At 32.7% G+C, this 25,644-nt stretch overlaps 1 protein-coding gene across 9 annotated transcripts in view; it reads right to left on the reverse strand.

The window, feature by feature from the left end:
• The window catches only part of VPS13B (vacuolar protein sorting 13 homolog B), a 737,914-nt gene that overhangs the window by 428,148 nt on the left and 284,122 nt on the right, over positions 1 to 25,644 (reverse strand). For 7 of the 9 annotated variants that reach the window (XR_012490690.1, XM_019757646.2, XM_019757649.2 and 4 more), the window contains exons 20-21: positions 16,222 to 16,331; positions 9,065 to 9,212 (exon numbers count right to left, since the gene is read on the reverse strand). Coding sequence is in view for 8 of the 9 variants with exons in the window: in XM_019757646.2 (XP_019613205.2) it covers positions 9,065 to 9,212; positions 16,222 to 16,331 (258 nt within the window). In the remaining variant the exon portion in view is untranslated. The remainder of the gene's footprint in view (positions 1 to 9,064; positions 9,213 to 16,221; positions 16,332 to 25,644) is intronic. The other 2 variants (XM_074316465.1, XM_019757648.2) reach the window with 1 other exon arrangement.

Genomic DNA, 25,644 nt, shown 5'->3' on the forward strand with positions numbered 1-25,644 from the left:
CTCACACAACTCGTATTGTCCAAGGCTCTTGCAATGAGTGAGCCTTTCAGGCACCAAGCAGGTGCAGACAGTAGTTGAAGTGTCCTTGTGCCATATGCTGAGATGCCCCAGGCCCAGGACTGGTGGCAGCTAGCCTCGGTTATCAGCATGTTCACTCTCACCACCTCCAGGTCCAGCACGGGCAACTGCCAACTGAGGAATGCTTAGACCTGATACAAGTAAGCCCTGGGCCAGTCATAGGCAGAGGCTGACACTGAACTGCACAGGAGACACTCCAAAGAGGCCCCAGAACCAACATGCTGGCCAGCTTAAGACCACAACAGAGTACCACCTGATTGGCCCCACAAATGGCACACCCAAAGGGTGGTCTTGAGAAGCACCAAAGCCTGCTGGAGTGAATCCTGCTCTGTGGAGTCAGCCACTACACAGCTGCTCATATGCTGTGGTCATACTAGTAAGCCTCAAAGCCAATAAGCATCACGGTCAATCCCACTGACTGACATGCCAGCAGCTATCAAGGCTCAACTACAACAGGAGGGCACACACAACCCACGTAAGTGGTACTCCTGGAGCTCCTGGCTCAGGTGATTAGGGAGACTGCACTGTTGGCCCCAACAGTATAAGGACACCCTGCCAAGACTGGGAAATACAGCAAATCTACCTAATACATAGAAACAAACACAGAGAGGCAGCCAAAATTAGGAAACAAAGAAACATGTCCCAAATGAAAGAACAAGCAAAACCTCCCGAAATAGAACTAAATGAAATGGAGGTAATCAACCAAAGTTTAAAACACTGATTATAAGAATGCTTAATCAACTTGGTAAGTATTTCAACAAAGTGATAATAAGCATAAAGGACACTGAAACCATAATAATAATAATAACAATAATAAGAAGAAGAACAGTGAGAAAGAAAGAATACAATAACTGAAATGAAGACTACACTAGAAGGAATCAATAGCAGATCAGATGAAGGAGAGGATCAAATCAGCGATTTGGAAGACAAGGTAGCAGAAAACATCCAATTGGAACAGCAAAAAGAAAAAAGAATAAAAAAACAAAGGACAGTTTAAGGAACCTCTGCAACAACATCAAGTGTAACAACATTCACAACACAGGGGTACTAGAGGAGAAGAGAGAAAACAAGAGATTAAGAACTTATTTGAAGAAGTAATGGTTGAAAACTTGCCTAACCTGGCAAAAGAAATGTACACACAAGTCCAGGAGGGGCAGAGGGTCCAAATAAGATGAAACTAAAGAGGCCCACACCAAGACACACCATAATTAAAACATAAAAAGTTAAAGACAAACAGAGAAACTTAAAAACAGCAAGACAAAGGCAGTTAGTTAACTACATAGGAGCTTCCATAAGACCGTCAGCTGATTTCTCAACAGAAACTTTGCAGGCCAGAAGTGATTGGCACAAAATATTCAAAGTGCTGAAAAACAAGGAACTGTAAGCAACTCTACTCTACCCAACAACACTATCTACCAAACAACACTATCATTTAAAATTGAAGGACAGATAAAAAGCTTCCCAGATAAGAAAAATCTAAAGAAGTTTATCTCCACCAAACCAATATAACAAGGAAATTTAAAGGGACTTCTTCAAGAAATAGAAGGTTGGGGGGAGGGTGACAAAAATCTGAATGAATAATAAAATGGCAAAGACTACATACTTATCAATAATCACTTTAAATAATCACTTTACATGTAAATGACTTAAAGGCACCAATCAAAAGACATAGGGTGGTGAATGGATAGGAAAACAAAATCCTCACATATGCTGTCTATAAGAGACCCACTTCAGATCAAAAGATACACACAGACTGAAAGCAAAAAGATGGAAAAAGATATTTCAGGCAAATGGAAATGAAAAACAAAACAAAACAAAAAAGGAAAAGAAAGCAATATTTACATGAACAATAGACTTTAAAACATAGGCTATAAGAGACAGAAAAGCAAATTTCATAATGATACAGGAATCAATCCAACAAGAGGATATAACCCTTATAAACATTTGTGCACCCTACAAAGGAGCAACTAACTATATAAAACAAATATTGACAGACATAAAGGGCAAGACTGACAGTAATACAGTCATAGTAGGGGACTTTAACATCCCATTTACATTAATGGATACATCTTTCAGACCGAAAATCAACAAGGAAACAGCAGCCTTAAATGACACATTAGGCCAGATGGATTTAATTCATATTTTTAGAGCATTTCACGCCAAAGGAACAGAATATACATTCTTTTCAAGTGCATATGGAACATTTTTTAAGACAGACCACATGTTAGGCCACAAAACAAGTCTTAAAAAATTTAAGAACACTGAAATCATATTAAGCATCTTCTCCAACAAAAACGGTATAAAACTTAAAATCAATTACAAGAAACATACTAAAAAACACACAAACACATGGAAGCTAAATAACATGCTACTGAATAATGAATTGATCAACAATGAGATCAAGGAAGAAATCAAAAGATACCTTGAGACAAAGGAAAATGAAAACACAACGACCCAAAATCTATGGGACACAGCGAAAGTAGTCCTGAGAGGGAAATTCAAGAATCAAGAAAAATTTCAAATAAACAATTTAACCTTACACTTAAAGGAACTAGAAAAAAGAACAGCAAAGTCCAAAGTGAGCAGAAGGAAGGCAATAATAAAGATCAGAGAGAAAATAAACAAAATAGAGTCTACAAAAACAATACAAATGATCAATGAAACCAGAGCTGGTTCTTTCACAAGATAAATAAAATTCATAAACCTTCAATCAGACTTACTAAGAAAAAAAGAGAGAAAATCCAAATGAATAAAATCAGAAATAAAAGAAAAGTGACAACTGATACCACAGAAATACAAAGGATTATAAGACAATGCTATGAATAATTATATGCCAATAAATTGGATATCTGGATAAGATAAATCCCTAGAAACATACAATCTTCCAACACTGAATCAATAAAACCTGAATAAATGCATTAGTACTAATGAAATCTAATCAATAACAAAAAGCTCCCAACAAACAAAGTCCTGAACTAGATAGTTCCACAGGTGAACTTTACCAAACATTCAATGTTGAATTAACACTTACCTTTCTCAAAAAATTTACAAGAAGGGAAGGCTCCCAAGCACATTTTACAAAACCATCAATACCCTGATTCCAAAACAAGACAAAGACATTACAAAAAAAGAAAATTATAGGCCAATATCCTTGAAGAACATAGATACAAAAATTCTCAAGAAAATATTAGCAAACCGAATTCAGAAGATATTACAAAGATTATATGCCATGTTGAAGTGGGATGTGTCCTGGGTTGCAAGGTTGGTTCAGTATCCAAAGATCAATTATCATGATATGCCACATAAGCAAAATCAAGGAAAAAAATCACATGATCATATCAATGGATGCAGGAAAAGCGTTTGACAAAATTCAGCATCTATTTATGATAAAAATTCTCAGTAATGTGGGAATAAGGAAACATACGTTAACATAATAAAGGCCATATATGAAAAATCCACAACTAATATTATAATCAACTGGGAAAAGCTAAAAGTGTTTTCTTCAAGATCAGAAACAAGACAAGGATATCCGCTTTCACAATTTTTACACAATAAAATATTGGAAGTCCTAACCACAGCAATCAGACAAGAAAAAGAATCAAAAGGCATCCAAATTGGAGAGCAAGAGATAAAACTGTCATTATTTGTTACTACAGAAGGTGCCAGAAATATATATATATACACATTTTAAAAGGAAAAAAATGTATTAACATTGTTAACATTCAATATATACTGATAACAAAAGATGAATACAAGTGATGTGTATACATGTTTTGGCACCCCCAGTATATATAGAGTACCCTAAAAACTGATACATGAATTCAATCGAGTAGGAAAATACAAAATTAGTAATCAGAAATCGGTTGCATTTTTATACATCAATAAGGAACTATCAGAAAGAGAAATAAGAAAACAATCCCATTTACAATTGCATCAAAAAAATAAATAAATACATAGGAATAAATTTAACCAAGGAAGTAAAACACATATACTCAGAAGATGACATTGAAGAGAGAAAGTAAAGAAGATACAAATAAATAAAGGCATACTCCATGCTCATGGATAGGAAGAATTAATATAGTTAAAATGTCCACATATATCTTTACAGATAAACATTTTCAGATTTTTGGGTAGATACCCAGGAAAGGAATTTCTGGGTCAGGGGGGAGGGGGATGGTAGAAGAGGGTAAATGAGATCAAATATATGGTGATGGAAGGATGCCCCAAATAGCCACAGCCTTCTTGAGAAAGAAGAACAAGTCAGAGGTATTATGCTACCTGATATCAAACTATGCTATAGCCATCAAAACAGCATGGTACTGGCATAAAAATAGACTCATAGGTAGGTCAATGGAGCAGAATAGAAAGCCCAGAAATAAACTCATGTCTATATGTTAATGAACCTATGACAAAGGAGGCAAGAATATACAATGAGGTTAAGACTGTGCATTCAATAAATGGTGTTGCGAAAACTGGATAAACGCAAAAAATGAAACTAGACGACCTTCTTACTCCATATACAAGAATGAACTCAAAATGAATTAAAGACTTAAACGTAAGACCTAACCTGAAAACATAAAATCACAGAAGAAACATAGGCAGTAAACTCTTTTAGTTTGCTTTTAGTGATATTTTTTTTTCTGATCTACCTTCACAGGCAAGGGAAATAAAAGAAAAAATAAACAAATTGGACTACAGCAAACTAAAAAGGTTTTGCACATCAAAGGAAACCATCAACAAAACAAGAAACCTACTGAATGGGAAAAGATATTCACCAATGATACATCCAATAAGGGGTCAATATGCAAAATTTACAAAGAACTCATATAACTAGATACCAAAAAAACAAACAATCCAATTAAAAAATGGGCAGAGGCCCTGAGTAGACATTTCTCCAAAGAGGACATACAGATGTCCAATGCACATATGAAAAGATGCTCAACGTCACTAATCATCAGAGAAATGAAAATAAAAACCACAATATCACCTCACACCTGTCAGAATGGCTATCGTTAATAAATCAACGAACAACTGTTGACGAGGATGCGGAGAAAAGGGAACCCTAGTACACTGTTGGTGGGATTGCAGGTTGGTACAGCCAGTATGGAAAACACTATGGAGGTTCCTCAAAATATTAAAAATAGAACTACCTTATGACCCAGTAATTCCACTTCTAGGCATTTATCCGAAGAAATACAAAACACTAATTCAAAAAGATATATGACCCCTATATTCACTGTGGCACTATTTACAATAGCCGAGATATGAAAACAACCTAAATGCTCATCAATAAATGACTGGATAAAGAAGAAGTGGTACATATATACAATGAAATATTACTTTGCCATAAAAAAAGAATGAAATCTTATCCTTTATGAACACTTGGATGGACCTACAGAGAATTATGCTAAGTGAAATAAGTCAGACAAATACCATATAATTTCATTAATGTGTGGAATATAAAGAACAAAATAAACAAATAAATAAAACAGAAACAGACTTATAGAGAGCAAACTAATGTTAGCAGTTAAGGGGTGGGTGAAAAAGGGGAAGGGATTAAAAATAACAATTTGGTAGTTACAAAATAGTCATGGGGATGTAAAGTACAGCAGAGGGAATATAATCAATAATGTGGTAATGACTATATACAGTGCCAGATGGGGATTATCAGGGGGGTCACTTTGTAAATTATATAACTGTCTAACCACTATTCTGTACACCTCAGATAATATAAAATAATATTGAATGTCAACTGTCGAAAACAAATGAATAAAATCTTTCAATGAAAAACAGGCTTTCTGTTATTTTAACGGTATAGTTACTGTGATTTAGACTCAAAAAGTAATATGTAAACATGTAAGATGATAATGGACAGTATTTTTTAAACAGCTATCAATTATGGAGCATCCTCTTTTTCACAGTTACCATCTCCATTACAGACATTTTTGTCAAGAGCCCCAAATTAATATTCATAACATTTCCAAAACATAGGGTAAACAGATATCATATCTTTTAGGGGTTTTCTTGTTTTGAAGGAATAAACAGATTCTGTAGAAGATTATTTAGAATTTTATAATAATATATTATCTTCATGTGAAATATGACTTATTCAGGCTTCGCCTGCCCTTTGTGCCTGTATCACTGAAATAGTGTTGCTCTGCTGTCAACACATTTCCAGCCATCAAGCACATGTTCCCACTGCAGGCAGCTACTTAACATTGGTTAATTGAGACTGGAAGAAGAAGATGTCTGCTTCCTATTGATTAATTAAAATCAAAATCAAGCCCAGAGCATGATCAGCAAGCCTTGGTTATCATGTGCCAAATGTACTACATAACTTGTTTGGGATGAATGTTAAGACCAACATTTGATCTTAGGTTGAGAATATAAAAATAAAAAATTATTTTAGGAAGAACTGAGACATAAATTAACACTGAGATTTCTCCACTGTAAAATTCAGTTAAAATTAAAATGTACATTTCACAACAATGTGAATATACTTAACACTACTGAACTGTAAATTTTAAAAGGTTAAAATAATAAAAGTAAAACAAAAACAACAAAAACTCTATGTAAATGGCTATGAATACCTTACCAAGTCCATTACATTTTATGATGCAATATAAATAATAAAAACAGTGATAACTACATTTAAAAGTAGGTAAAAATTCACAAGATTTTTATTTTAAATTAAAACCAGAACAGGAACTGTATACTCTAATTAAAACTAAAACAGAAATTTTTGAATCTTAATTCTAATTAAAGAATATGGTCGGCACAGCATTCTCAAGAACAGAGACAGCACTACAACCAAGGTTTCTAGAGAAGTGAAAATGGCAGGCATCCAAGGGGGAAGATACAAAAGTCGTAAAGAATAAATATTATACCCAAGGCTTCTTACCTCCTGTAAATGCTCAAAGTGCCAAAACAAGGCACTGGTATTAGTTTGGTAACTATGAATTCTTATGCTAGCCTGTGTAAGAATCTGTATTTGGTAAAGTACTGATATCCTTACCTATCTATAAGGAGAATACCAACAGGGTATCTAACTTACATGTTCTAGAGATAGGGAATCACTAAAGACAAATATCCACAACTCAAAAGCAAAGAACCACAGTTCACATTATAACTTGAAATAAAGAACAATGTGTTGGTTATATGTGTCTTCATATTATATAAAGTGATAATTAATGATAGGAAATTACAGTTTTGGCTTTTATTATTTTCTTCAATTTAAAATTAACATTTTCTTGTAAAGAGTGGGGAAGTATAAGAAAGCAAAATAAATCTCATATATTAACTGATTACATTTGTGAATTGATATGTAACAGATATGAGGTGTGAATTTATATATAAAACTTCTCCAAGCAAAGCAAATGCATTCTAAAATCTACAATCATATTTTCTATATAGTTCTATGTCATGTAATTTCATTTAAATTGTAAGCATTTTCTATTATCTTTATCCTTCACAATTAATTTAAATCAATTATCAAGTGTTATTTAAAGACCAGAATTAAATAGTAAAGCAGGAGGTTAGAATATGTGTTTAATATGCATATAAGATTAAATTTATTTTTACCAACTGACATTTAGTGGACATTTATTAAGATGTGATATTTATGAGCCTTTACGTAAAATTACCAGTGAAAGAGATCCAAAGTCTAAAACTTAGCATAGTAACTAAGAGAAAAAAATATCTAATTTTATATTAAAAACTCAATATAAGTTACAGATAACGTTCCTATGATACAAAAATTAAGCATATGCAATTTTGTCAATTGATACAGAAAACTTCAACAGAGCAAAAGGCTATGGATACTGACTGGTTAAAAGTCTAATGATTCCATAATATAAACACAACATAATATTTTAGGAAAGTTATAGAGCACAGAATACTAATAGTTATGTATAAAACTGCACAAAAATGTATATTCACATTTTTATTGTTGTTGTGAAATGGGGTAAGAAAATAATAATTTTTCCTCTAAACCACAAATGTTAGTTTGAACTTCCTTATATATACGATCATTTTAAATTCCTTAACGGCATGGATCATGTCTTATTAAAAATTCTACCCTCAATATCACAACAGAATCTTGCCCATTACAGACATTCAATAAGTGATTCTCATTTATTGAAAATAAAAGTTTTTGCAATATGTTTAGTAATATGAGTTATGTGAATTAAAGCTGAACATCTAAAGAAAAATAAAAAATCACCTGAAGATTGGTGACTCATTATCACAAATATTAGAAAAACAGAAAACACGACTTAAAATGAAATCATAAAGTGATTTTTTTTAATTACACCCCAAAAATAAAAGAATTTGTTTATGTTAGGAATTTTATTTTATATTTGCCTGGATGCTATAGCTGAGGAAATGAAAGATGGAAAGGAAAAAAGATTAAGATGTACTGTCATTTGCAAGAATTCATTTTAAGAAGGAGCATACTATTGGGAGACAATTCTCCATGGGTTTCTTGCGTTTTTGCATGTCTTACAAGTAGAGGCAGTGAGAGTCTTTATTCCCAATTGTGTTTTCAAGGGTATATGTACAGCATACACCCTCAGAAGAAAAACATATTGTCCTCCTTCTGAGCAAAAGGCAAGTTTACTTACAGTTTTGCAAGGTACATGTAGTCCCTCCCTCTAGAGAAAACAGCAGGCATGCTTTCTACCCATTATAAAAGGTTCAGGTTCCTTCAACTGAGGAGTCCTATCCCGTAATTTAATCCACTGTATGTAAGTATTACCAGGCTCCTCTTTATGACACCCTGTGGAAATTAGGCTCAGGGCAGGGACACAAGAAAATGCTAGCACTCTGATTACCAGTAATGCTGTAGATAAAAAAAAGTCCTTTGTTTCTGTATTAGGAGTCCATGTCTTTGGCCAGCATTCATGAAAATGTGGCCCAGATAACTTGATAATTTATTAGCTTAGAGGTAGGGCAAAATCACAGATCCTTTAAAGTTCTTCACACATACCTGTTATTGTTTTTGTTTTTATAGGGCTGCTGGCATATTCAGAGGCCTGATATGATTGTTGCTTTGCCAAGGGTGCACTTCCAACAGATGCCTCATCCTCTTTCCTTCTGCTAATTGGCATAACAAGAGGAACAGCTATCACAGGCTGCTGGAGAGAGTCAAATGAAAAACTGAATTATTTCCTGTTTCTAAAGCAGTGAAGGTTTAACATGGCATCACTGAGGAAAGTCCTTCACAAGTTGGGGTTGAGGCTTTATTATTTTAATCAGTCAATCAAATAACCAATCAATCTCTCTCATCTTCCCTCTTCCTGACACCCCTCGCCCCCAGACACACACACACACACACACACACACACACACACACACATACACACACGGACATGGACACAATTTAAATGTTAAACTACAATACTCTATGAAAATCAAGAGAAGTTGTAAACAATTAAAATTTAACATCTATTTTAGTAAGAAGTACAGACAACACAGTGACAGCAAATCAAAACCAAAATTAATTTTGAAAATTATGATTACTAGAAAATAAAAAGGTATCATAAAACAATATTTTAGAGACACACTTCTATAAACTGGTTATGTACATGTTAATATATTTTTAAAGAATAGCTAAAAAATCTCTACTTTGTCTGACAAAGTGCTATCTACAGCATATTTAGAAAGCATAGAAAATATCTATAGCTAGAGAAAGCTGGAAAACATTATGATCCTATATTGAATGCATGAGTGCTGAACTGAACAATAAAGCAGCTGTTTCATCTTTATTCACTGAAATAAAGTCTGATGTTACTGCTGATGACGCCCAATACAATCTTGTCAGATTTTTGGCAAAAAAAAAAAAAATACATAGGTATTTTTAAGTTTGCTGCAGGATCAAAGATCAATGTTGAACTGGGTGGAAAACAATCATCAAATGTTGGGTTTTAGCCACAAACTGAGAAGGAAATTGCAGCTCGGGAAACAACAGATGATAACTGTGATACAGCTGCATCAAACTGTGAACCTGTAGGGGGCTGCTCAGGTCGCAGTGGAGTCTAACATTACCCTCAGCACTACAACAACCACACTTTTGTGGATCCAATTTTAAGTCTCAGTCAACTTACAGTACTTATTATTTGGATTTTATTTCAATGAGAACACAGGAACATTATATAACTATGTAATAATAATTAAGTTATGAGCTACAGAGGAAAAGGTAAATTATTTTACAAATCGTTATTTAGGCTGAATAACAGGACAAGAAAGCCGAATGAGAATATGAAAAGATTAAATACACTGTAGGAAACATAATGCAGGGTACCTACTTTCATATTAAGTATTTAGTGAAACTGGTAATATTTATACAAATCTAAATAGGAAATAGTATTTAAGACCTAGATGAGAAATGCTCAGCATAATGTAAGTTTTGATTCATTTAAACTTCCTCACCTATAAAATAAGGGGGTAGAGAAGTCTATTGGAAAACCCCTTTATGCTCGAATGTTTAGTGATCCCATAATCCCTTGAATTTCGTGGCCATTATTTATAAACCTGGAATGCAATCAAGTACTCTAAAAAATTACAACCAAGTTCAGGATAAAAATTAGTATGTAGTAAATAATTAGAGAAAAATTGTGTGCTGCATAGTGTGATACTGAATTCAAGCATCATAGTTAAAAGATGATATAAACGAAGCCATGGCATTGGCAATATCCAACAACAAAAAGAATCTTTCAGTGGTGAAACTCTGGGTGCATTTTCACATAGGTGAAAATACAGTAAAAAGCCAAACAAAAACTCTAACAAGAGAGTGAGGCTCTTAGATGTCTTCTACACAGCTAGCTTCCAAATACCTACATGGTGTTTAAAAGACTCCAGAAATATTTGCTGAGTAATTGCTAATGTAGGCGTAACACATCAGGCATGTAGAGATACTAGATAAAGCATGAGAAAAGTGTAGGTAATATTCCCTACACTTTTCTGAAACTAGGGCAACCCCGGCCAAAAATATCAAAATAAGCAGTATTTATTTTTGGAAACCTCCTACTGCTTTGCTTACATTCTGCTACCTTCTGGTACTAAACACTCCCCCAAATTTCAGCTGTACCCTAGCCTCAGATCATACTATCCCTGCCCCATCAATATCCCACTATCCCAAAATATCTAAAGCCTTCTGACCCTGTTCTTATAAAAATTTCCCTCCTTTATTAATTTAATAAATGTAAAAACACAGGAAATTATAAAGAATAAAACACCCATATTCTCATATAACCAATAATTACTGTCTATTAACATTTTATATTTGTTTTTTAGACGGAAATAAAATATTACAGATAAAGCTAAAATCCCCTATGACTGCTAATCAATGGTCCATTCTTCCCAGTCAATCAATATTATGATATTTATACAATCCTTCAAATTAATTACTCACACATTATGTATGTATTAATTTATTTACTTAAGGGCATTTTTGGAAAAATATAGCTACTCTCATACTGCATATATCCTTGGGAAACTGATTTTTGCATTTAATAAAATTTTGAGGGAACTATATTAAGACCTAGTTTATAATTTTTAACAGTTAAGTACTATATCATGTGACTATGCCATGTTTCACTTATCCGCTTCATTACAGACCGACATTTAGGTTGCCTCCAATTTTATACTATTGCAATAAATATTGCAATAATTGGCTTGTATATGACTTCTTAAGCTCATATGAATGAGACTGTAAGAGCACAGTTGTATCAAAAAGTGGGATTTGGGCATCATAGGATATGCTTATTTTCCATTTTATTAGATACTGCCAAATTTATCAGTTTTCACTCACAACAATATTATATGAGTTCAAGCATTTCTACATTTTTGCCACTACTGAATATTGGCAGTTTTTCACCAAACAAATTTTCTTTTTAATTTGTAGGAATTGCCCCTGTGAGGGGCCTTTTTAAAAATTTGTTTATTGGGGTGACAATTGGTAGAAAGTTACATAGGTTTCAGGTGTACAATTCTGTAATACATCATCTAAATATCACATTGTGTGTTCACCACCCAGAGTCAGCTCTCCTTCCATCACCATATATTTGCTTCCTTCTCACTGTGTGCTTTGTTTGCTGTTCTTTTTCTAGTTCCTTTAGGTAGAAAGTTAGATCGTTTGAGATTTTTCTCATTTCTTCAGGTAGGCCTGTATTTCTGTTAATTTCCTTCTGAGGACTGCTTTTGCTGTGTGCCATAGATTTTAGGTCATTGTGTTTTCATTTTGTGTCTTAAGGTATCCTGATTTCTTCCTTGATCTCACTGTTAACCCACTCATTGTTTAGTAGCATGTTATTTAGACTCCGTGTATGTGTTGTATGTGTGTATATATGTGTGTGTGTATGTTTGTGTGTGTATGTGCTGCATATATTACAAACCCACAGCTAACATCATACTCAAGAGGGAAAAGCTAAAAGCATTCTACTTAAGACCAGGAAGAAGACAAGAATATCCATATTCACTACTTTTATTCAACATAATGAAAGTCCTAGCCACAGAAATCAGACAAGAAAAAGAAAAAAAGGCATACATCCAAACTGGAAAGGAAGAAGTAAAACTTTCATTATTTGCAAATGACATGATACAATATAAAGAAAACCCCAAAGATTCCAACAAAAAACTATTAGAACTGAAAAATGAATTTAGTAAAGTAGGAGGATACAAAATTAGTATTCAGAATCAGGAGCATTTTTATACACCAATAAGAAACTAACAGAAAGAGAAATTAAGAAAACAATCCCTTTTACAACTGCATCAACAACAAAAAATGCCTAGGAATAAATTTAACCAAGGAGGTAAAAGATTTATACTCAGACAACTGTAAGTCACTGAAGTCAAAAATTAAAGAAGATACAAATAAATAAAAGCATACACCACGTTCATGGATAGGAAGAATTAACAACATTAAAATGTCCATACTACAAGCAAGCTATAGATTCAGTGCACTCCCTATTAAAACACTAATGACATTTTTCACAGAACTAGAAAAAATAATACTAAAATTTATATGAAACCATAAAAGACCCCAAATAGCCACAGCAGTCTTAGGAAAGAAGAATAAATTGGAGGCATGCTACCTGATATCAAAATATACTACAAGGCTATAGCCATCAAAACAGCATGGTACTGGAATAAAAACAGAATCATAGATCAATGGAACAGAATAGAGAGCCCAGAAATAAACCCATGCCTACCTGGTCATTTAATCTATGACAAAGGAAGCAAGAATATACATTAAAGAAAGTCTGTCTGTTCTCAAGAAATAGTGTTGGGCAAACTGGACAGATAGATGCAAAAAAATGAAACTGGACCACCTTCTTACTCCATATATAAGAATAAACTCAAAATGGATTAAAGACTTAAATGCAAAACCCAAAACCATAAAACTTTTAGAAGAAACCATAGGCAATAAAGTCTCAGACATTACCCTTAGTAATATTTTTACAGACATATAGCCTCAGGCAAGGGAAACACAAGAAAAAATAAACAAATGGAACTACAGTAAATTAAAGATTTGCACATCAAAAGAAACCATCAACAAATCGAAAAGACATCCTACTGAATATGAGAAGATATTCACCAATGATACATCTGATAAGAGGTTAATATCCAAAATCTATAAAAACTTATACAACTCAACACCAAAAACACAAACAATCCAATTAACAAGTGGGCAGAGGACCAGGATAGACATTTATCCAAAGAGGACATACAGATGGCCAATAGACATATGAAAAAATGTCAATGTCACTAATCATCAGAGAAATGCAAATCAAAACCACATTAAGATATCATCTCACATCGGTTAGAATGGCTGTCGTCAATTAATCAACAAAAAACAAGGGTTGGTGAGGATGTGGAGCAGAGGTAACCCTTGAGCATGTTGGTGGGATTGTAAATTGGTACAGCCACTAAGGAAAACAGGATGGAGGTTCCTCAAAAAATTAAAAATAGAACTACCTTATGACCCAGCAATTCCCATTTATCTGAAGAAATCCAAAACACGAATTCAAAAAAATATATGACCGCTATGGTATTGTTCACTGTGACACTATTTACAACAGCCAACATATGAAAACAACCTAAATGTCCATCAATAGACGACTGGATAAAAAACTGTGCTACATTTATACAATGGAGTATTATTCTGCCATAAAAAGGGTGAAATGTTAGCCTTTGTGAACACATGGATGGACCTAAAGGGTATATGCTAAATGAAGTACATAAGACTGAGAAAGACAAATACCATATGATCTCACCTATATGGGGAATCAAAATAACAAAACAAACAAACAGAAACAGATTCATAGGCACAGAGAACAAACTGATGGTTGCCAGATGGGAGAGGGGTTGGGGGCTGGGTGAGAAAGGTGAAGATACTAAGAAGTATAAATTGGTAGTTACAAAAGAGTCATGGGGATATAAAATACAGTATGGAACATACAGTCAATAATATTCTAAAAATTATGTATAGTGTCGGATGGGTACTAGACTTATTGGGGGGATCACTTCATAAGTTATATAAATATCTAACCATTAAGCTGTACACCCAAAACTAATATAAAATAATACTATCAACTATAATTTTTAAAAATATAGTCACAGGGCTATAAAATACAGCATAGGGAATATAGTCAATAATATTGTAATAACTATGCACAGTGTCAAATGAGTAATAATAGCCTTATTTTGGTTATTGTTTTGTGAGGTATATAAATGTCTAATGATTATATTGTTTTGTACACCCAAAACTATTTAAAAAATAAAATAAGAATAATTTATAATAGAATATTAATCAGCCATAAAAAGGAAGGAAATCCTGCCATTTGCAACAACATAAAAGCATTATGCTAAGTGAAATAAGTCAGACAGAGGAAGACAAATACTCTGTGATCTCACTTATATGTGGAATCTAAACGCAACAAAAAACAAAAGAAAAAAATGAACTCATACATATAGAGAACATAAGGGTGGTTGCCAGAGGCGAGAGGTGAGGGGTGGGTGAAACGGGTAAATGGGATCAAAAAATTATAAATTTCCAGTTATAAAATAAGTAAGTCAAGGGACATAATATACAGCATGATGACTATAGTTAATAATACTGTATTGTATATTTGAAAGTTTTAAAGAGTAAACCTTAAAAGTTCTTATTGTAAAGGGAAAAAACGTAGCTACATAGGTAATGGATGCTAACAAAACTTAATGTGGTAAAACAAAAAAAACTTAACGTGGTGATCATTTTGCAATATACATGAATATCAAATCACTATGTTGTTCAGCTGAAACTCATAAAATGTTATATGTCAATTATATCTTAATAAGAAAAAAAGAATTTACAACTAAAATTTTTCTCAAATGGTCCCTGCCATTAGTTTATTTCTCTATTACTCATACTCTACATTCTATTAGAGTAAACTTTGAAAAACTTAAATCTATTTATATCAGTTCCCCATACTTCCTCTTTACCTTTCAGGATAACATCTCAAAACCTTAGCATTACAAATAAAATATTTTATGAATTGATCTCCAATTTTTACGAATCTCTATATGAACACTTGGCTCTGTCTGGAAACACTGAATGTCCTTTCTTGCCAAGTTATTGCATCTTCCTTGCCTGTGCTCACACAGGTCAGCCTAAAACAACCTTTCCTGTCTGGCTTACTCCTATGATGCTCAGCTCAACTGTGAACTCCTCCTTTTAAAACCCTCACCTGCATACGAGAACTATTCCTTTCTTTTGTTTCCATATATTCCTGTACATAGGTCTAACATAGCAATTACTAAGAATGGCATTACTATACTCCTTAATATTTCCAAATAAACTAAATAACTCTAGAGGGAGAGATATTTTCAACCATGACTTTTATTTCTGTAGCCCCTGATACTGCCTCATGTTCTGTAAGAATTTGATAAAAGGAAGAATGGAAGGGGGGAGAGAGAGTAGAAATTTCAAATGAAATTAGAACAAAGTGAAGAAAAACCTTTACAAGATGCTCCTTTAGACATGAGCTGTAGTTTTTAATTTTTATATTCTGTTACATTCATAAATCAAATCAATAGAAGAAATATACAACTAATAATGACAAAGGAAAAGATTTATTCATTTGGAGAATTATAAAAATTCCTCACCTGCTGCATATGTCTACTGGTTCGTTTCTGGGGCTGATAAATAAGCCAGGTGTATAAAATTGGATCGATATTAACTGCTAGTCCTTGTACACTACAGAGAAGTACAGCACCTAAAAAGCAAGATTTTAAAATAGTTATAATTTCTCATAAAAAAACAATAAGCTTGACATCACCTCACACAGGACTGCTATAATACAAAAGACAAACAGCAAGCATTAACAAGGATGTGAAAGAATTCAAACCCTTATACATTGCTGGTGAATGTAAAATGGTGCAAATACTTCGGTGAAAACAGTTTGGCATTTCCTCAAAAAGAAAAACATGGATACAATATGACCCAATAATTCCATTCCTAGATATATACCAAGAGAACTGAAATCATATGTCCACGCAAAAACCTGTACATAAATTTTCACAGCAGCATTCTTCATAATAGCCAAAAAATGGGAACAACACAAATGTCTTTGAATTGTTGAACAGATAAACAAAATGTGGCATAGCCATACAATGGAAAATTATTTATCCACAAAAAAGGAATGAAGTACTAATATATACTACAACATGGATAAACCCTGAAAACAGTTAAATAAGCCAGTCACAGAAAACCACATATTGTATGATTCCATTATATTAAATGGCCAGAAGGCAAAAACAGAGAGAGTGGAAAGTAAATTAGTGGATGCCAGAAGCAGGGGGAAGAGAGAATAAGAAATAACTGCCAAAAGATACATGGTTATCTGGGGAGTAATGAAAATGCTCTGGATTTAGAAAGTTGTGATTGTTGTATAACCTTACAAATATACTAATATACACTAAATTATGTACTTTAAAATAATGAATTTTATGGAATATGAAATTATATGTCAATAAAATGCATTTGTCTTAAAAAGCATAATAAGCTTAATATTTTTAGGCAAACAGCAATTTCTATACTGGCCATGAGAAGAGTATCTCCCTTTTTTGTTTATATTACAAAACTAATTCATGATTTGAAAGAAGGAATTATAATAACTACTCAATAAATCATTATAAATTACAGCTTTAAACCTTCAGAAGCAAAGAGAGAGAAAAGCTGCCTAGATGAAATGCAGGCTAACATTCTGACACAAAACACAAAGTTGAAACATGGAAAGTTGCAATTCAATGCTACTAACTGAAATATTTTTGTCCCTTTCTGATAAAAAGTAGTTCATATAGGACTTAACTAAAGCAGAATACCCCATTTTTAATTTATGTGCAATTTAATTTATGCATAACCATAAATAAGTTTTTGCATTTCTACATATATTTTTCGGTAAAAATTTTAGCTCTACAAAAATGTATGGCATATAAAGGAAGGAGTATTTGTCAGTTTTGCTCTCAATTGCTTCTTCAGCTTTGAGACAAGGACCGTCCACCAAGTAGGAACAGAAAAAACAAGTCAGAGTAAATGGTAGATAGTTTCTCAGGTTAGCACATTTGTTCTACAATACCGCAGATTATTTAAACAATTAGCATTAGTACAATTAGTATTAATACCAAGTCCTATGAGAAGTGAAGTACACTGATACGGAAATAGGATGAAGAAGAAGCAAGAGAAAGATAAATTTCCCCCTTTCTCAAAGCTTTGCACATAATTTTCAAACAAGCAAAATTTGTGTTGTATATTGTTCCACTTCACACTGCTACTTCTCCCATGGACACAGAATTGGTATGGATTCCTAGGCGACATGCTGAGATGACATAAGTAATCCCCCTCCATGTACCAAGATATGTGCTGGTGAGCAATGATTCACTCAAACACATGTCAGGACGAAATGATGGGAGAAGCTAAATACAAGATGATTGCCAAGGAGCGTCATAATTGAAGTCAATGGAAAAATACAATTTAATATGCATTTTTCCTGTAATAGAATACAAATTCCTCATAAAAACCCAAATTCTTCTATTTCTCAAATACCAGTAGTGTACAGAATAAAGACTTAAATAGGCTATATTCTGTTAACGGAAATAAAATAGGACTTTCCCAAAATTACATCTAGTTATCTCAAATACCAGCAGATTGTTCAAATACCACTAGTATACAGAATAAAGGCTTAAATATGCTATATTATGTTAATGGAAACAAAATAGGACTTTCCCAAAATTACATCCAGTTATCAAACTATTCTAGCATCTCGACTACACCAGAGACTCTCATCTCCACAAACTAACAAAAATATAGTATTACAGTATGCAGCAAGAGTTAATTTGAATAGTGTTCTTGTTTTATAACAACTCATTCTTTCCAAAAATGTTTTAGGTGAGAAATAGAACTTGCTCCCAAATATGAAACACTATTAAAACCTTTCATTTTCAAAGAAAAGAGTTGAACACATTTAAATGGAGAGTTTAAGAAATTTATTTAAATTCAAGAATATGTAATTCAATCTTAAAGGTTAAAACATTTTTCTAAAATCCATACAGAGAAATGAAATTACATTAGATTTAAATTACTATGACCACTTCCTGTCATATGAGCCCACTGTAATATAATTTGTTTTATAATTAATAGCACATAAGTATAAATGAAACCACAAATAATATATGATTAACAATAAAAAATGCGTTCCACCAAAAGAAGGAATTATAACAAGAAAGAAAACACTGGGATCCAGAAGACAAAGGCTCTGACACAGGAGAAAAGTGATGGGAATCCCCAGGATGACAACAGTGAAATAATGACAGGAGCATGGAAAACTTAACAAAAATTGTTTAATGCAGGAAAAACAGATGTTACACAGTAAAGGATAACTAACCTTAGGTTACAACATGACTGTGCCATGACTAACATTCATAAAACTATACAAATTCCAAAAAAACAAATGAATTAATTAACAATCAAACCCATGATATAACAATATTGGGAGCATGGGTACACAAGAATGAATATATGATTCATGAATATATGATGGGAGCTAAGGAGGGCAAAAGTTGGCCAATTATTATTTCCCACAGTAGATATCAAAAAATAATGCTATAAAATGAACAATCAAGAGCAAGAAAAATCATGTTATTTATTTAAGAATATGGAAGTAATTAAGATTCTCAAACTGTAAACAATAGAAAATAGAGGTTGATGAGCCTTAGATTTTCTTGCTGAGGAATATCCCTATAGCCACCAGCAAAAAGCAGAATAAAATGCTATCTTTGAAAAAAGTCTCCAATTCATTGTCAGTAACAGTCACAAATTAAGATTTGTAAATGGTTCCCATAACAAAAAATCAGCAAGCACTGCAGAAGGCAAGCCGCTGTGAGCTAGACTCAGAAAAATCAACAAACAACAAATATACACTTTTCAAGCACTAGAGATATCCGAATATAGAACATAAAAAAGCCATGTATAAAATGCTTCAAGTACAAAAGTATGGAATCATGAAGAGGAACAAACAATGAGAAAGTATCAGCAAAGAACAGATTTGAAAGAAAAATGGAACTCATAGAAATGAGAAATTTAATTGTTGAAGTAAAAAAACTCATTGGACAAGTCAAACAACAGAATAAATATAGTTGAAGAAAAAATAGTGGAATGGAAGAAACACAGTAAGATAATTTAAAATGCATCTGAGATAGAAAAAAAATGAAAGAAAACTATTAAAATGCGTTTAAGCGATATGAGGACTAAGTAAGAAGACCAAACGTGTCTAATTAGATTTCAGAGGGTGATACTAAGGAATGGGATAGAGGTAATATTGTTAACAACAAAATAATAGCTGAGATGTTTACAAAATTGTTAGATAGAAAACCTCAAACCCAAGAAGCCCAAGGAATCCAAACTGGATAAGTAAAAATAAACCAACATTAAACATACAAAAAAGAAGCTATACAACACTGAATAGAAAAAGATCAGAAAACACCACGAATGGGGAGAGAAAAAAAAGATCCCATGGGGAATAAAAAAGCAAATAATCAACTTCTTAGCAAAGAGTAAATGGTATTCATTATTATGATTTTACTTTAAAACTTACACATATATTACATATATTCTTTTCAACCTACTAACTATTATATTTAAAAGATAGTAACATAAGAAGAAACTAAATTGGTTTTGTAAAACAAATGTCAGGATAAGTTTTATTCTTTCTATTGTCTATCTCAAGTATAAACCATATATAAAAAACTTTAATTATGATGAAAAATACCCCCAAAAAAATCTTATGTAAACCAAGCAGTGTCCATATTTAACAGTACACAAACTGGAAAAGACAAAAGTAAATTAAGAAATTTCAGACATTCTCCATATTAGGCAACTTATTTTAAAAGTCTTTTCAGATGTGCCAAAAACTAAATGTGTTGAGTAAATGTTTTAAAACTTTCTCAATATGTTCTTAGCACACTTTTTAAATTGGGATTTTAGAGAAAGAAAAAGAAAAGAAATGTGACAAACATTTTCACTAGGAAAATTAATCTTGAAAGTCATATTTATTATACTGAACAAGTTAAAAAATACTTCACCATTAAATGTTCATATAAGTATATGGTTACATTATACCAAAAATGACTCACAATCAGGCTTGAACTTCATGAATGTTAAATAGGCGATAAAATAGAATAATGTATTAGTTTAATATCAATTTAGTTAAAATTATAATTTAGAGATAATGTTCTTTTAAATAAAAAAGAATTATTTTCATGTTATACTCAATTTATAAGACATAGCCTTTAAAAGTAACACAAAAGTTCTGACATGTAAGTGTGCAGACAATTATCTGATACTGAGCTGACTCAGAACAGATCCCCCATAAATCACTAAAAATTGGCAATATATTATTCTGTTTAATTTTAGCCTGGGAGACAACTAATGAAAAAAGTGTGCTTTACTTCTCTGCTCACTGCCAAATGGTTCACTTATCCATATTGCACTCAGGCTTCACCAATTAGTTAAACCAAGGCACCACTGTCATTTTCAGTTACATCCTAAAAACTGAGAAATGAGAGATGAAATAAGGGATAAAGATCAGAGTTGCAGAGTATTAAAATTAAACATACATGCTTCTTGTTAGCTATAGAGCCCTTGTAAACCAATGATATTGTCTTGTAAAATATCAAGTTATAATTGGGAAAAAGTGCCCGGCATTTTATCTTGAATCAATGAATGAGGCAAAAAACACAGACATATTAATCTTCATGTAAGTTTAAATGGCTACAAAAAATCATGATTTTTCTATTATGCAGCTATAGCAAAGAAAGGACTTTTTAGATTTGTATAGCTCTGAAGAAATTATTTGCTACTCTTTCAAGAATAATTTTAAGAATTCTGGCTAAACAGCTAACAAAAAGGACAAATCAATACTTCCAAAACAAGGTGGGTGATAAAGGCAAGACAGATTAATCAGAATCTAAGAAAAGGCAGAACATGGATGAGCTGCCAATTACTGGCAATTTTATCCAAAGTAATTATTAAATTTAGTGTAAATGAATCATAAGATTTTTAAGTATGTGTGTATGGTAGCTCATGTTATTTCATTAACAACTACTTCCCCTTTTCTTAGGATACAGAAAATCACAAGAGAACCCTATGCCATCATTACAATAAGAACAACTCAAGGAACCTATCAAAGCTTTTCAACAATCATCAGACAGCAGAGTTCACAAAGACACCTGATGAACAAAAATGATAAAAGTGAAAGGCTCCTCATTGGAGAAGCAGAATATATACTAGCTTTCATTTTTGGCACAGCAGTAGAAGAAAGCTGGTAAGAAAACAACTGAACTTTTAACAAATGCTTAAAAAACTATTGGGGGCTGGCACGATAGTTTAGAATCTCTGAGAATCCTAGACACAAGGGAAGTCCACCACCTGTCATCTCTTTTCAACAAGCCTCCACCAAACGCTCATGAGAAGGATAGGGATCAGGGTTGAAGAGATGAGAAAGACCCCACTGAGATGCCGGTCTGTGGAGCTCAATGAAGTGTGAGTGCAAAGAAGAACTGAAAGAAATCCCACAGGCACTCTGAACTTTTCAGTGAGCACCAAGTAGGGCAATCGATGAGTAGGAAAAGGAAAGGCACTAAAAGAGATTCCCATGGAAGGACAGGTGAACAAGGCATGCTGAAGTCTGAGGGTAGGTCAAGAGAACTAAGAGAAAATCACAGTCCATATTAAAAGAAAGATACTGGTCCTGCTCTCAAAAATTGTGAAGCCTGCAGTAAGTTTAATATAAGTAAAGCAAGAATCAGATCCAGCTCAACTACAGAAGACAAAGCAAAGACCAGACCCAATTCAATTACACCAATAACATGTCAAAAAGAGGCATGCCTAGTTTGTGGCCATAAACATTATTTATCATAGGCTCTGTTATTCTTTTTACACACAATGTTTGGCATTCGATTTAATAAATTAGGAAATACACAGTACAACAAGAAGAAATGACTCACTTAGCAAAAGAGAAAACAGCCAATAACACTAGTCCCAAAGGTGGTACAGATATTGTAATTACCAAACAGGGACTTTAAAACAACACAGATAAGTATTTTAAAGAACACAGTGAAAAACATGCATGAACTGAAAGGGAGCTGCTGAAGAGAGACAGAAATTATTAAAAAGAGCCAAATGGAAACATTAGAATTTTTAAAAATACAGTATCAGAGGTGAAGAATTCTTTCAAAAGTTCTTTCCAAAACTGATGAGTGGTATCAACTGACAGATTGAAAAAGCTTAGCAAACACCAAGAAAAATAAATAAAAGGAAACCAGATCTAGATAAATATTTTTGATAAACCATGATCAAATTGCAGAAAATCAAATAGAAAAAAGTGAAATCAGAGAAAAAGAAGACACAATACATATGAAGAAACCATAAGAATAACTTCTCATGGGAAATAATGGTGGCTAGACAGTAATGGAATGACATTTTTAAAATGCTGAAAGAAGAAAAGACAACCCAGATTTCTCTATCGATTGAAAATATTTTGTTTTAGTAAGACAAAATAAAAATAAAACCAATTTGCCTCCAAAAGACTTGCACTATTAGAAGATATAAGTAAAGTGCTTTTAGATGAAAGGAAATTATACCAGATAGAAACTCAATTCTGAAAAAGGAATGAAGGATACCAGAAATAAGAAATATATTGGTAAATAAAGAGAACTTCTTTAAAATATTCTACTTTTATTTATATATAATATATATATACAGGTACAATTATACATACATACATATATATATATATATATATATATACACACACACACACATACATACATATACATCTTTAAATCTCTTTAAAAACACTCTTGATGTTTCAAGTAGAAACAATAACAGTATAACATGGGGTTCATATTGCACATAGAAGTAAAATATATGCCCTTAGAGCACAAAGAACAAGATGGTGGTAATTGGAAATAAAATTGTGTAACAATGCATTTATTTTTCAATTTACGGTAGACTCCTTCACTGTCCTCTGATTTGCCAAATGTTACTATCAAGACCAATTCAGATCAAATAAAAAATATTTATCAAACGCCTACTTATGTACATATGTATTTTTTTTCTTTCCATCTCTCCAAATTCTGCACACCCTTTGATTCAAATTAGCTATTAAGACTTCCTACCACCATTGACATTTCCGTTCTCTGGCCAACTGCAATACTAAGTATTAAAGAGCTCATTTTAGCCACTGACTCAATTGAGTTTTCTTAGTAAATAAGAATGTCATCAGTTAAGAACAGGATGGAAAAGAGGTTATGAGTGCTTCAGGTAACCGCAAAATGTGTGAAATAGTGACACATGCTATTGCTTTACAAAATTAAGGACCCATCTCTGCTCCTTGTTCATGAATTCAAAGTTGAGTCAACTCACCCCGGTTGCGTGTATTTATCCAATACAGTTCAGGCACTTCTGAGAAAGGAGAAGAACTGGATTTCATCAACATTGCGTGTGTTTCTTTTATTTTTTCCTGCTGTTGTTTTTCTTTTTTCTCTCCAGATCAAACAGTTAATCAGTTTTATCAGTTATTAAGTTAATAACTGACCTCCTTCTATCTGACTCATGTGTCTTGTTTCTCAATTGGCACAGAATGGACAAATGAGATTTCATGGTAACCTCAAACCATAACGGTCAGTAATTAATACTTTGTGGTGTTTCAAAGTTTTGTTCTCCAACTTTAAATTCATGACATAAAATCCTAAAACCATAAAGGTAATTACAGACAGCTTTAACAATAAAAAGCTTAGAACCTCTAAATGATAAAACATACTAAAACAAAATTAAAGGCAAAAGTCAGAGTAGGAGAAGATATTAGAAAAATACATGACAAAGATAATACTCATAACACAGGAAGACTTCCTAATAATTATGAAGAAGAAATACAACCAAACAGAAAAATGGGCAACACATATAAATAGAGAAATCACAAAATAAATACAACTGGACATTATTAACAGCCAAAGAAATTCCAGGTAAACAGTAAGATAATTTTTGAAACACAGATTAATAAAAGTTTAAATAATGAAATTCTATTACTAATAAGGCTAAAGCACTCTCATGCTCTGTTGAAAATAAATGGAAATTTGTAGTCCATTTTGGAATTACCTATTAAAATTTTAAATGTACATACTCAATGATCCAGCTATTTTAGTTCTTGGAACCCTACAATAATACTTGTAGATACTCTTAAAGCCCTATGCAGAAAGATGTTCGTTTGTAGTTTTATAATAACAAAAATATGTAAATAACATCAACATCTACAGGCAAATAATGACAATTTATTTAATGAAACACTACTCAGCTACCAAACGATGAAGCAGGAATGTATGTAATGACACAAAATAAGTGCAGCATATTTAAAGTGAAAAAAGCAAAGTGCAGACACTGGTATTGCACAGAAACTTCACGTACTACATCTATACGAGTATGTACCAGGGCGGGGTGGGGGGGGCAAAAAATTGTACACATTTTAAGAGACGTTATCTATGTATTACTTTTTGAAGTTGATTTGAATTACAGTAGCAATATGTAGTATGATGTTCACTCAAAAGATGGCGTTAACCAAATGAATGGTAGCGTCATTCATTGTATTACGATTTTCATACAGTTTTTTCCTTTCTTAAAATGCGTATGCATTTTTTTTGGCATCCTCTGTACGTGTATTTATAAAATATGCTTACATGTAATATATAAACAAAATAATGATATGTCTGAGTGTATGTGGGTGAATATACAAGTGATATTTAACTTGCTCTATACAAACCAAGGTAGAACATACCACTTCATGATTTAAAAATAATGTTACTATATTATTTATATTCTAAAATCAAGAAACTACATAAGTATTTTTTTCCGATCTATTTTGAATGTCAATAAAAACTTTGGTTCATTTAAGAAACAAAAGCAAAACCTTGATTCACCACAAGTAAAAACCATTTCGAAAGCTACCAGATATATAATATAAATCTCTCTTTTATCGA

This window comes from Rhinolophus sinicus, linkage group LG12, assembly GCF_036562045.2.
Source record: "Rhinolophus sinicus isolate RSC01 linkage group LG12, ASM3656204v1, whole genome shotgun sequence".
Taxonomy (NCBI): Eukaryota; Metazoa; Chordata; class Mammalia; order Chiroptera; family Rhinolophidae; genus Rhinolophus; species Rhinolophus sinicus.